We start from the raw sequence: 15,483 nt of genomic DNA, 5'->3' as shown, positions 1-15,483 counted from the left end.
TTAATGTATGTCTTCCATGGCTTTTAACAGGATCCAACTATCCAAAATCTGTAGTGGACTTAAGTTTCTGGGTGATAAGACAGGGTTTTTCCAGCAATGTAGGTGGACCTATGAGTGTTATTGCTGCAAACAAAAACATTAAGAACAAATAATGAAAGATGAAGCATCATTGATAAAAGATAGAAATGTAGACACAGTTTGCTAAGCTTTTAATGTAATGCTTTAATATTAATTTCAATATTTTCTATATATAAATATGCTAATATAATAGAAGCAATTGTCAGCTTTGTAAGGTGAATTTCACAATTTTTCTTTTTTTTATGCACCCTTTTAAAGCCTAGCAAGGCTCATGGGTCCGATTTCCCGGTTTCTATGGCGTATGTGTTCCCCACCAGCTGGACGGGACGCCAGTCCATCGCAGCTTTACTCAAGAAACAGGAAGAAACAGTGAGAGAAAGTTGGGGCAAAAGAGTACAACAGGGGTCGCCACCATCCCCTAATGGAGCCTCGTGGATCTTCAAGTGTTTTCGCTCAATAAACACACACAACGCCCGGTCTGGGAATCGAAACCGCGAGTCCGCTGCCCTAACTAACCACTGGGCCATTGCGCCTCCGAATTCCACAATTAAAGATCTCATTTTCTGTATAGGTATTTTTGTTTTATATATATATATATATATATATATATATATATATATATATATATATATATATATAATATATATATATATATAATATATATATATACAAACTCTTTTGCTTGTTTCAGTCATTTGACGGCGGCCATGCTGGAGCATCGTCTTTAGTCGAGTAAATCGACCCCAGGACTTATTTTTTGTAAGCTTAATACTTATTCTATCGGTCTCTTATGCCGAATCGCTAAGTTACAGGGACGTAAACACACCAACATTGGCTGTTAAGCGATGTTGGAGGGACAAATTCAGACACACAAACATATACATACACATACATATATACGACGGGCTTCTTTCAGTTTCCGTCTACCAAATCCACTCACAAGGCTTTGGTCGGCCCAAGGCTATAGTAAAAGACACTTGCCCAAGGTGCCATATATATATATATATATATATATATATATATATATATATATATATACACACACACACACACACACCATCATCATCATCTGTTTCCCATCCTGGCATGTGTTGGATGGCTTGAGAGCTCCACTTTTTTGGCATAGTTTTTATGGCTGGATGCCCTTCCTAACACCACCCATGTTGCAGATTGAACTGGGCAAACTCGAGAGTGCTGAACAGCATACATATATACGCTCTCTCTCTGTCACACACACACACATATATTCACGCATACACATATATATTTACACACTATATATATATTCACACACGTATAGAGTATTATCAAGTAATGGCCAGTTTCATCAGTAGGTGATGAAAGACTAGTTGCATGGTTCCAGACTTCGTGATCTCACGCCAACAGGACTCTCTCTCTCCCAGTGCGAAGGTAGGAAACTTGCAGGATTAGAAAGCTAGAACTGTCGAAGGCAGACGAGCTATTTGAGAGCCAACAGTCGTATCAGAAGGAGGAGATGGGCACCGCTAGGATTATCAAACTTAGTAAAACGTTAGAATAGAAGTTTCATATTTAATTCTCTAAGAGATCAGTCGGGACCCGGAAGGTCCAGGCGCAAGAGAGTTGGAAAACATTGGTGATAATAATTCAAGTGCACAAATGACAGAAACATATATATATATATATATATATATAGTCTGGAACCATGCAACTATATATATATACCTGAATATATATGAATGTACGTGTGTGTGTATATATGCAAACATTATCATATGCATTTTACGCACGTACGAACACACATATATTTAATAAACATCTATATATGTTATCAATCTACCTATCTGAATATACACACACACACACACACATACATACATACGTGTGTGTGTGTGTATAGAGATATACATACAGCTGTGTGAATGTGTATATTATGTACATGTATAATGTTTACACACACACATTCATACATAAAGCTTCGTACCGTCTCTTGATCTCTCTTCTATTTCCTTTTATACAACATATTCAGCTGCTCCTTTACTTCATTCTTTCCACTCATCTCTCATTCTGTCACTCAGCTCGAATCCTTCACTCACTCACATACTCTCTCTCTCTCTCTCTCTTATATCTCACATTGTATTTATTAACATCTCCTACCCATATTCCCTTTTCTTTTACTCTCATTCAATTACACTCACTAACTCTTATATTTTCCCTCTTTCTGATTACAACTATTACATTCTGTCTCTCCTTCTCCGTCTACATCTAAGTATCTGTCTTCCTCTTCTCTACCACTCACTTTATCACTCGCACTCAATCTTTCTTCAATATTCGTCCATTTTTTCTCTCTCACTCTCATACTCTTTCTTAAGTATCACTCTTTTCTACAGTATACCGTTTTTCTTAAATAACACGTTTTACTATGCACACATCTAGATGTAAATAGGCATATACATACGTATATTTACTCAAACATTGAAAGCTGCATATTATATATATATATATATATATATATATATATATATATATATATATATATATGGTACTTGACAACACTATCTCTTTTTATTAAGTACTCTTTCTACATTATTATGTCTTTCCATCCATATCTATTAGCTATTGCTCTTTCTATTCGACCCATCTAAATCTCCCTCTAAATTAAGTATTACGCTTTCTACACTGACGTCTATTCTCTGTATGAAGTATAATTATTTCTATAAGATCGCTCTGGCTTCTCTCTCTCTCTCTCTCTCTCTCTGTATATATATATATATATATATATCATCTTTCTCTTGCCCCCTCTCTATGAAACATTACGTTTGCTACACGATCTCTCCCGCTCCTCTCTATAAAAACGTCCCTATTTCCATATTATCTCTCCTCTCTATTAAGCGCTTAACTCTTCTAACACAATACTCTCGTTCTCTCCATATTATATATATATATATATGTAAATACACACACACACATGCATATGTACATACACATATGTATATATATATATACATATACATATATATATATATATATATATATATATACATATATATATATATGTGTATGTATGTATTCTGTTATCGCTCCTCCACAGTCTATATACGAAACTATTACTCTTTCTATCGACATTATAAACCTCTCTGTAATAAAATAAACCGTCTTTCTTCCAGATCATCTCTTCGTTATATTAAATAAATATTAAATAAATACCCCTTCCTCTCTCTCTTTCTTACTACACTAGTTTCCTCTCCGACTATCTTTCATTCCCCCTCTATGTATATCTATACTATCTCTTATTTCTCTCTCTCTTTATATATCTATGCCTCTCTCAATTTTCCTCTCCCACTTATATTTCTTATTCTTTCTTCTACCTTCTCCCATTGTGTATCTATACTCTTACCCCGTATGTCTCTCGCTCATTCTCTCTCACTCCAGTTAGTTTCCAGCACGTTGAGTTCTCCCACTAGTTTAGTTGGCGTGTAACGAAAGAAAGAGACCCCATTTAAACAAGCCTCGAAAGACACTATCTCTCGCAAAAAATGCATCACAAATGAAAGCAAAGAGAAAGCAAGAGAAGAAAGGAAGCTAAAGAGACCAAAAACGGAACAAACAAATAGAATAAGTATTGAAGTGTATGTAAAGACGGGGGAGAAATTTTCAGGTGCTGCCCGCGGAAGAACATATGTTGAGCTTAATTGCGTTGTGCGGCCATCTTGCCACCACTCTCCGCCATTTGATCAGTCGCTCGCTCGCTCGGCCAGGATCTGCTATTAGATGAGATTTTGCCCGGTTTCTTTACCTACATTTTTATCCACGGATAACCTTACCGGGATTTTACTTTCTAAAGGAGTACTTTTTATTGAAATCGGCCCGAGGGAATTCATTCTAAATGTCGGGATTTCGGTGTTGCATTCATCGGTTTGAGTGAGTAGTAGAAGAGCGGGAGAGAGAGAGAGAGAGAGAAAGAGAGAGTGGGTGAGTGAGTACGAAAGAAAGAAAGAAAGGGTGTGAGTGAGTGAGTGAAAGTGAGTGAGTAAGAGGGAGTGAGTGAGAGTGTGAAAGAGAGAGAGATAGACAAACAGCAAAAAAAAAAAAATATATATATAAGATCGTGTGAGTGTGAGTGAAAGTGCAAAACGAAAGAAAAAAAGAAAAGCATAAAGGAAAAAAAAAAAAAGAAATTGTTCTGTAATTCTCAGCCACTCTTTTATTTCTCGAATTCCTTACACCACCATCTTCGGATTATTATTATTACCAATACTACTACTACCACCAAGCACCATTATTATTACTACTACTTCTACTACTATTATTATTAATATCATCATCGTCTCCGTTGTTGTTGTGTTGTTCGGTCGGGTTATTCCGGCCGCCTCCGCCACTCACTCATACTCCACACACATTCTATCCGCTGTCTCCTGCCGAAGTATATATATATATACATATATATACATATATATATATATACATACACACACATACATACATCCATATAATATATATTATATATATATATAAATACATACACAGAAGTAAGTTATCATTTTTATTGTTTTTTTTTCTTTTAAATCATCATTATTATTATTATTATTACCACCATCATCATCATCATCGTCGTCGTCATCATCATTATAAATCCCAAAGAAAGTTGAATTTCAATGGAATCGAAGGAGTCGAAGGCCCAGCAACGCACGCAAAGAAACAGGCGCCGTATGGTGAGAGGTCAGCAGCAACTGCAGGAGAAACAACACCAGGCGGCCCCGATGGCGGCGGCGGCCACGGCGGCGACGGCGGCGGGAGGCAGCGGCGGCGAGGACGACGATGACGGCGCGGCGGCGGCGGCGGACGACGAGTGTCCAGCCAGAACCAGCAAGGATAGCCACCACAACAACAACAACAACAACAACAACAACAGTAATAACAACAACAACAACAACAATAATAATAATGCTAATAATAATAATAATAATAATACTAATAATAATACCACTACTAATAATAATAATAATAATAGTAATAATAATAATAAGTCTAAACCGAAACCACCTCCGCCGTCCCAGCGCCGGAGGCGAACCAGTTCCAATTCATTTGACGAGGATATTATTGATGGATTTGCCATCATCAGCTTCAAAACACTTCAGGATATGGAGGTAAGGGTGCTTTTCTATATTTTCTTTTCATGTGTTTGTATGGGTTTTAGTTTGTATAATATGGTTTCTGTTATGTTCTCTCTCGTGTTGGTTTTGTTTTGGGAAGTTGAGCTATTTTTACTCCCATCGAGGGACACACGTGTGTGTGTGTGTATGTATAATGTGTTTGTATGTGTGTGTGTGTGTGTGTAAAGACTTTTGAATCTGTCTGATGCCATCATTTGTAATCAACTACTATATCTGTTTATTTGTATGTACCTACCTCTGTGTGTGTGTGTGTATATATATATATATATATATATATATATATATATATATATTTGTGTGTGTACATATGTATGTATACATGTACATATGCTTGTAACTATGTATATATGCATTTGTATACATGCGTATATATAGATACATATGCACATACACGTATATATATATATATACATGTATGTGTGAATATTGTATCGATATTTATATAACTCTCTCACCCCCTCTAACTATCTATACATGTATATATATATATATATATAATACACTTACATACACCGATCTGAATTCATATTTTTGTGGATGTCTGCCTGTCTAGCTGTACATTTGCTTATCCGAGTGTTTACCTACCTATCTAGCTACTTAACTACTTAGGTAGACTATATGAATACCTAGCTAGCTAGCCAAGTTGTCCTTTCATTTCATATGCCAGTCAATAGCTATGTAGCTAAACTACCATCCAGTTAGTTACCTAGCCTGCAATGAACCAATTTATCTGAGTATATGGCTAACCAAGTATTCCATCTACCTTATATTAATATAGCTAACTAGCCTTGTAAGTTGCTGACTAGTAAGTTAACTACCATTATATAAAAGAGTTTTGAATAATACCAATCTATCGGTGTATCTAGCTAACTAGTTAGTTAGCTATGCCGCGATTTATATCTAGGTATCTAGCAGGCCTGATGTCTAACTATTTAGCATGCTGTCTATCTAATTAGCTAGTCAATTATTCATTCATCTCAATTATCTATCGATAGCTATCTGCCAATATTCTGGGGTATCAAACCAAAGCAGATCATCTCATCAAGCTCCTAGCCTGCTAACTAGCTACCTACCTAGCTAACTAGCTACCTAACCTACAATCTACCAATTAATCTGGGTATCGAGCTAGCAGAGTTTTATCCTCTACCTAACAACAGACAACTAGCCTGATAGCTAGCTTGCAAGACTACTATATGCCAATCTGACAGGGTACCAACTTGGCTAGATATCCATCCATCTCGCTTATGTGTGAATACATGTCAATTTTGTAGCTTTACATCTTACTTTCTATCTCTGTCTGCCTCTCTCTGTCTATATAAACACATGTATTTAGATGTGTATATATGCGTGTGTTTCTTTAATGTATAGCTAACGTACTAACTACAGAATCGTTTATATCTAGGTCTGTGAGACAGTATGGCGATGTATATATATGTGTGTATACACACTAATACAATCATACAGTCAGTTCTGTATACACACAATGCGATAGTAACACTGGCAAATAACACACAGAGGTATATGTCTGAATATGTGTACGTACACATCACCTATAAGATGTGTGTATATACACAAACACTCATATATATTGGTATGGATGTGTGTGTGTGTGTGTGTGTGCAATGGACGTGAATGTATCCTGTATATAGTGAATATATTTGTGATATGCATGTATTATAAGGTTGCTATTATTACAAAACTCGGTTCCTCTCTCTTTCATACATACACACGCGCGTATAAAGTGTATAAACATACTTAGATCTGTAATATATATGTATATACACACACACACATACAGAGAGAGAGGGAGGATAGTATATACGAACTTCTTTTCTTACGCACATTGTATTCTCTATATATGCATATGAATTGATACGTGTGTATATATATATATATATATATATCGCACACATCGATACATGTATACTTATAGATGTATGTTTATTTACATATGTATTCATGTGCGTATATAGATGTGTATGTATTTATACACACATCTATAAGTACAAATAACTATAGATGGATATATGTCTATATATAGATCTCTCTCTCTCTCTCTCTCATATATGTATGTATCTGTATATATTCCTATCTGAGTATGTGTGAGTATCTTATGTACATATATATATATATATATATATATATATATATACATACATATCTCTAGATATGTAACTATATGTGTAATATATATATATATATATATATATATATATATATATATATATATATATATATATATGTGTGTGTGTGTGTGTGTACATATGTATATATACATGTACATATGCTTGTAACTATGTATATATACATTTGTATACACGCGTATATATATATATATATATAGATACATATGCACATACACGTATATATATATATATATATATATGCATGTATGTGTGAATATTGTATCGATATTTATATATATAAAACTCTCACCCCCTCTAGCTATCTATACATTGTGTGTGTATATATATATATATATATATATATATATATATATATATATATATATATATATATATTAGCGTGTTGTAGGATGTGTATTGGCTGACTCGTTACACCGTTGGACAAAATGTCTTCTAGTATTTAGTCCCGTCTCTTAAGGTTCTGAAGTAAAGCCTCACTGACATCAACTTAGCTTTTCAACCCGCCAAAATCGATAAAATCGAGTACTGTGGTCTGTATGTACGACTAAGTCCCTCAAAATTTTACACCATGTGCCTAAATTAAAACCATAGTTTTATATATATATATATGTAGAGAGAGAGAATGAGAGAGAGAGAGATACACACAAACACACACACACAGAGTATAAAGTGTATGTGTATGAATATGTATATATGTGTATAAATGTATGCATACGTATATGTATAGGTATATCTATGTATAATATAAATGTGTGCGTGCGTGTGTGTATGTATATATATATATATATATATATATATATATATATATATATATATATATATACACACACACACACACACATATATATATATAACACACACGTTGATATTGTGTAGGTGTAAATATGTGTATATCTGTTTAATATTTACTGGCCTTGTGGGGTTAAACATTTCGCTTCCCGACTCCATGGCTATCGGATGAGTTAAGTTCAACCGTGCAGCACCTCAGATAAGACGACCTCAGCCAATTAAAGCCATATTAGTAGTTTTGGTAAAGGGACACTGGAAAAACCTTGTTACATATATGTATCTATTCACACTCACACATAAATGCCTATAAATATATATACACACCAGTCATTAGACTGCGGTCATGTTGGAGCACTACCTTGAAGGGTTTAGGTCGAATAATTCGAACCCTGCCAGTCTCTTTTTGATGAACCACTAGGTTTAGGGAACGTAAACAAACCGACACCGGTTGTCAAGTGTTGATGGTGGGGACAAATAGAAACACAAAACACACACACATAGATGTGCATACATAGCTATATATGATGAGCTTCCTTCAATTTCCATCTACTAAATCCATTCGTAAGCTTTTGTTAGACCTGGAAGGCTGTAGTAGAAGACATTGGCCTAAAGCACCGCACAGTGGGACTGAACCTGAGACTGCATAGTTGGAGGACACAAGGTGAAAGTTTGTTTACATTTACATTTCTGAAAATCACTGAGCTACATATGGCGACATTTTTGTCATTTCCTTTGTAAATGACTTTGCTTCGTCAGAGAAATCAGAGAGTCCTTACCTGAGAGAGAGGTAAAAGTGTTGGGATTGGCATCCGGCTATATAAGAACATTGCAATGATATATCCATGTAACTTATACTAGCATGGTGTGTATATATATATATATATATATATATATATATATATATATATATATAAGGGCAGCTGTAGAATCTCTGCCAAATTGGATTGGAGCCTGGTGTACCCACCTGGTTCACCAGTCTTCAGTCAGATCATCCAACCCATGCTAGCATGGAAAGCGGACGTTAAACGATGATGATGATGATGATATATATATATATATATATATATATATATGCACACACACACATAATGCAGGAGTGGCTATGTGGTTAAGAAGTTCATATTGCAATCACTTGGTTTTGGGTTAAGTCTCGCAGCTTGGGCAAGCGTCTTTGACTTAAGATTCAGATTGATCAAAACCTTGAGTGGATTTGGTAGACAAACTAAAAGAACCCTAATATACATATATATATATATATATATATATATATATATACACACACACGCACAAGTATACAGCATCTCAAGACAAAATCCAGTGTTGTGGCTTTCTTAAGTATATCCACATTAAGTATGACTGACAGATTGCTGTTCTAAACTGCTACTGCTTCTGTTGCTAATAATGAATATATATATGTGTGTCTCCTTGTCTTGACTGCATAGTGTCCTTCATTTCCAATCTTCCATGAAAGCATGTCTGGCCATGGGGAAATGAAGTAGCTTCTTGGAAAAGGTAAGGGTTGTTGACAGGAAGAACATCTGCCTGTGGAAAATGTACCTCAATGAATTCTGTTTAACCCATGCAAGCATGGCTATGTGGATGTTAAAATGTTTCTGATGAGATATGTACATATATTCATATCTACCTATCTATATGTGTGTCTAGGTATAGCTGTGTTGTTAAGATCATTGTGCAGCCACCCGGTTTGGGGTTCAATCCCACTTTATGGCACTTTGGACAAGTGCCTTTCACTATAACCTCTAGCTGACCAAAACCTTATGAGTAGATTTGGTAGATTGAGATTGGAAGAAGCCTATTGTGTGTGTGTATATATTTTGTATGTTTTATTTGTTTCAGTAATTAGACTGTGGCTTTGCTGGGGCATCAACTTGAAGAATTTTAGTCAAACTAAAGCCTGGTACTTATTCTTTTGGTTTCTTTTGCAGAATTACTAAGTTACAGGGATAGGAATACACCACCTTTGGTTGTCAAGCAGTGGTGGGGGACAAACAAAAACACAGTTTTAGTTCCCTTCCACCAAATTCATTCACTTGGTCAACCTGAGGGTATAGTAGAAGACACTTGCCCTAGGTGTCACACAATGGGACTGAACCCAGAACCATGTAGTTGGGCAGCAAACCTCTTACCCTACAGCCATGCCTGTGCCTATATATATGTGTGTGTGTGTGTGTGTGTTTATATATATAAATCTGTTTGCATCTCCTCCTCTTTACATCCTGGGCTAATTGTAAACAAGTGGGACCGTCATATCGGTACTGTTGTTTGTTGCAGTTGTGCTGTTTGTGATTGAAGAACTCAGAGAAATATTACCTTGCTGAGGAACAATTGAGTGTTGGTGAAAGGAAGAGCATCCACCCATAGAATATGTTACATTGAGTTGTTTAGCATGTATTGCAATCATGGAAGAATGTCAGTTAAAATGATGATAATAATTGAATGTATATATGTGTGTATGTCTCTGTGTGTATGTGTATGTCTGTGTGTGTGTGTGTGTGTGTGTGTGTGTGTGTGTATATGTAAAAAGTTCTAATACTTACATTACCACATAGCAGGATGTAATAGAAAACCACACAGTTGGGAGGTGAACTTAGACACAGCCATATCTATATCAATTTGAGATGTGCGTGTGTATATGTGTATCTACGCATTCATGTACATATGTTATCATTTTAAAACCCACTTTTCCATGTTTGTATGGATGGGATGGAGTTTAAATGCAGCAGATTTTCCTGTAGACGAATGTCCTTCATGTCACCAACCCTCACCCATTTCCAAGCAAGGTAATATTTTTCCGTGGCCAGACATGTTTTCACAGAATACTGGAAATAAACGACACTTCTTGCATAATAGTGAAACTAAACTCACTCACACCTGTCATGCGATGTCAAGACAAGAACACACAAATCTCCACTCACACATACACAATACACATTTATGCTTGTGTCTATATATATATATATATATATATATATATAATCTTATTTCTTCCATCTTCTTACTTGTTTCAGTTGTCAGACTGGGGTCATGCTGGATCACTGCCATGCGTTTTATTTGAACTTATCAATCCCAATACTTTTATTCTGTCATTCTTTTTTGCTGAACTGCTAAGTTATGGGGATGTAAATAGACCAACACCAGGTGTTAAGCGGTGGTGGAATACAAGCTCATACACAAGGACACATACAAATAGATATACATATGTATTATACAATGGTCTTCTTTCAATTTCCATCCACCAAATCCACCCACAAGGCTTTGGACAACCCAAAACTATAGCAGAAGATGCTTGCCAAGGTGCTACCAGTGGGACTGAACCATGAACCATGTGGTTGGGAAGCAAACCTCTTACCACACAGCCATGCCTGCACCTACACACTTATATATGAATGGATGCAGGTGTGGCTGTGTGGTCAAAAAGCTTGTTTCCCAGTGGTATGGTCTTGGGGTTCAGTTCCACTGCACAGTACCTTGGGCAAGTATCTTTTGCAATAACCCCAGGCCAACCGAAGCCTTGTAAATAAATGGGCTTGGTAGATGGAATTGAAAGAAGCACATTGTGTATATGTGTGTGTGTGTGTGTGTATATCATGGCCATACAAGTGATGTTTGTTTACAGTCTTCTGTGAAAAATATATCTAACAATGGGGAAATATTACCTTGTTGGGAAACAGGTGTAAGTTGGCAACGGGAAAGGCACCAGACCATAGAAAATCTGTCTAACAATTTCCGTCTGACCCATGCAAGCAAAAGTGGATATTAATGATGATTACACATGCACACACGCACATATGTATATCATCATCATCATCATCACTTAACATCTATCTTCATGCTGATACAGGTTAGGCTGTTTGACAGAATCCAACTAGCCAGAGGACTACATGAAGCTCCAGTGTCTGCTTTGGTATAGTTTCACTGACTGGATGCCCTTCCTAATGCCAAATACTTCACAGGTTATGCTGGGTCCTTTTTTTTTTTATGTGACACTGCCACTGCTGGGTTTGCAATGTAACTTGTAAGACAAAAGAAAGAAAAGCCTTCTCAACTGAGCATGGTTGTTTTAGAAGCATGGTGGCTTTATGTCAGATGTTGAGAGACTAAGATATGCTTGAAGGACAAGCACAAATGTCTTGTTATAGAAATAATATGTAGCTTACCTTGTATCATAGGAATGAGCATTTCTTTTGGCTTTACATTTCTGAGTTCAAACACTTCCTTTCATCCTTTCAGGGGATAAAATTGACTAAGCCCCCTTCCCAAATATTTCAGGCCTTCTACCTATAGCAGAAAGAATTATATGGGAGTGTGTGGGAGTAGCTGGAAAGAGGATAAACCGAGATAATATTTCCTTATGGCTAAGCAGGGAAATATTTCCTTATGAACTGACATTCGTTTACAACCATCTTAGGACACATTCATACGTGTACATGACAAGATTTTTTCGTTTTATATTTATGAAATCCAAGATGCTGCAAAATGGAACTGAACCAGAAACCACTTGGTTGGGAGCAAAGCGAGTAAGGTTCTTAAGCACACTGCCATGCTTGCATCTACTGATACATACACATGCAGGTTATATATATATATATATGTGTATATATATATATATATATATATATATATATATATAATGTATATGTGATATATATGTATTTGTATTTCTACATTCGTATAGATATGTATATATACACATATACCTATCTTTGAATCTAAACATATACAATGTGGTCTGGTCATCATTCTGTGATTATATATGTGTGTATATGCATATATATATATATATACATTTTGAAATATGCTCCGCTGGCCACTAGTTGATTTCAGTTAGCTCTTTTGCATTTCATTTATGCAAATTAGGTAGGTCATAAATGTGCTGTCCTCATTTTTGTACAAGTCTTAGGTGTCTCATCAACTGAAGGAGGAGACCTGCTGTACAGATGAAAATGCCCACAGTTGTCCTCTTGTCTCCAGACAATTAGGCTTTCTTTTTCCCTTATGGCATATCAGTTTTAATTCCTGAGATTATATCTCTTTATTTGGTGTAGGTTCCAGTTGCCACCAAGAGACTACTATGTTTTCTCTGGAAGCATAAATCATCATCATCATCATCATTATCTAATGTCTGTTTTCTATGCTGGCATGGGTTGGATGGTTTGACCAGGGCTGGCAAGCAGGAGAGCTGCACCAGGTTCCAGTCTGATTTGGTTTGGTTTCTACAGCTGGATGACCTTCCTCATGTCAACCACTTTACAGAGTATGCTGTGTACTTTCTATGTGGCATGGGTACTTTTACATGGCATCAGTCAGCATGGGTGATATTACGTAGCATTGGCGCAGGAGGTTTTTACATGGCTCAGAGATTTATCTTGTATGTGCCACTGGTCATTTGGGGTTATTTAGACTAACTTATTTTTCTGCCAGCCATTTATAGATATATGTATGCATATATTTCGTTTTTGGATTTGGTTTGCAAGATTTTTTATGTGATTTCGTGTGTTGAAGCATATTCTGTTGTGTCTGGGGAGAGTTATTTTCTTATTGTGCCTTAAAATTTAACACACTCACCGGTAAAATTTCCACTTATTTCTTATTTTTATTTTCCTAAAATTTTACCGGTGAGTGTGTTAAATTTTAAGGCACAATAAGAAAATGACTCTCCCCAGACACAACAACAGTGTATGCATATATTTGTCCAAAAAATGAGGTAATATGGGTATGGAGAGGAGTGCTCGATATGATTGGCAAATACCAAAAGCCACAAGTTCCTCTGAACCAACAAAGCCCAGGCAAGTAGTGGATCCTTGTAGTTGTGTGGTATTCAATATTTTGGAAGAGATAATTCAGAAAAACTTGTAAGGCAATGGGAAGATGTTATAGCAAAAGAAGAGCTTGAATCTAGGGAACAATGGAAGTTTATTGCGACAAGCTATTTATAAGAAAATCTGTTATATGGTTGAAAAAAGATGTTTATGTGACACCTTGGGCAAGTGTCTCCTATGATAGCTTTGAACTTCTGGTTCAGTACCACTGGTAGCACCTTGGCAAGCGTCTTCTACTATAGCCTCAAGTTGTCCAAAGCCTTGTGAGTGGATTTGGTACATGGAAACTGAAAGAAGCCCATCATATATATATATATATATATATATATATATGTATGTATATATGTATGTATATATATATATATAAAGGGTAAGAATAAACAGTGTCAAAAGGAAGAAGGAGTACAATTCAAGAGCTGTTTAATGATCACTACACATGTTTTGATACAACATAGATCCATATATATATATATATATATATATATATATATATATATACAGGATTTAAGAAACTGCGTTTTGTTTTTGTCTCCTACCACTGCTTGACAACCAGTGTTGGTGTGTTTATGTCCCCATAATCTAGCAGTTCAGCAAAGAAACTGATGAATTAAGTACCAGGCTTAGATATAAAAAAATGTACTGGGGTTGATTTATTTGACTAAAAAAAATAAAAAATAAAAGATGGATATATATATATGGGGGCATAAACACACCAACACTGGTTGTCAAGCAGTGGTAGGAGACAAACACATAGGTGCAGGAGTGGCTGTGTGGAAAGTAGCTTGCCTACTGACCACATATGGTTCTGGGTTCAGTCCCACTGCATGGCACCTTGGATAAGTGTCTTCTACTTTAACTTCGGTCCTACCAAAGCCTTGTGAGTGGGTTTGGCAGACGGAAACTGAAAGAAGCCCGTCGTGTGTGTCTGTGTTTGTCCCCCCCCCCCCCATCTCTTGACAACCGATGCTGGTGTGTTTACATTCCTGTAACTTAGCAGTTCGGCAAAATAGACTGATAGGATAAATACTAGGCTTACACAGAATAGGTCCTGGGGGGGGGGGGGGGTCGATTTTTTTCGACCAAAGGCGGTGGGTGCTCCAGCATGGCCACTCAAATGACTGAAACAAGTAAAAGAATAGAAGAGTAAAAATATGTGTGTATATTTATGGATATATCTCCTTGAATATTCGTATGTCTCTCAGAATGTTAAGCACTCCCTATTCATCATGCTATCATACTCTCGTGTGCATGTAACACTTTTTTCTTCATAAAGGACTGAGCCGGGAAGTGAAAGTTTGAGTTTCTTTTTCAGTCATTTACAAGGACGTTACTGCTTCTCTAGTGCTGGTGCCACGAAAGAAGCACCCAGTACAGACTGTAAGGTGGTCAGTGTTAGGAAGAGCATTCAGCTGTAGGGACCAAGCCTAAATATATTGTGATGAAGGTGAGGTTGTCCTGACACTTGGGTGGATATGT

The 15,483-nt window shown here is 36.3% G+C and overlaps 1 protein-coding gene across 4 annotated transcripts in view; it reads left to right on the top strand.

Annotated features, from left to right (window-relative positions):
- The first annotated feature begins 3,447 nt into the window (after nucleotides 1–3,447).
- LOC106868878 (uncharacterized) overlaps nucleotides 3,448–15,483 on the top strand; it is a 702,504-nt gene continuing 690,468 nt past the window's right edge. For 2 of the 4 annotated variants that reach the window (XM_089342545.1, XM_089342544.1), the window contains exon 1: nucleotides 3,449–5,204. In XM_089342545.1, the coding sequence (XP_089198671.1) occupies nucleotides 4,713–5,204 (492 nt within the window). In that variant the 5' untranslated portion in view covers nucleotides 3,449–4,712. Of the gene's footprint in view, nucleotides 5,205–15,483 lie in introns of all 4 variants that reach the window. The other 2 variants (XM_089342546.1, XM_089342547.1) reach the window with 2 other exon arrangements.

This window comes from Octopus bimaculoides, chromosome 26 (assembly GCF_046866305.1).
Source record: "Octopus bimaculoides isolate indiv1 chromosome 26, ASM4686630v1, whole genome shotgun sequence".
Taxonomy (NCBI): domain Eukaryota; kingdom Metazoa; phylum Mollusca; class Cephalopoda; order Octopoda; family Octopodidae; genus Octopus; species Octopus bimaculoides.
Note: the sequence above shows the minus strand (reverse complement) of the source record. Positions and strands in the feature narration are given on the sequence as shown.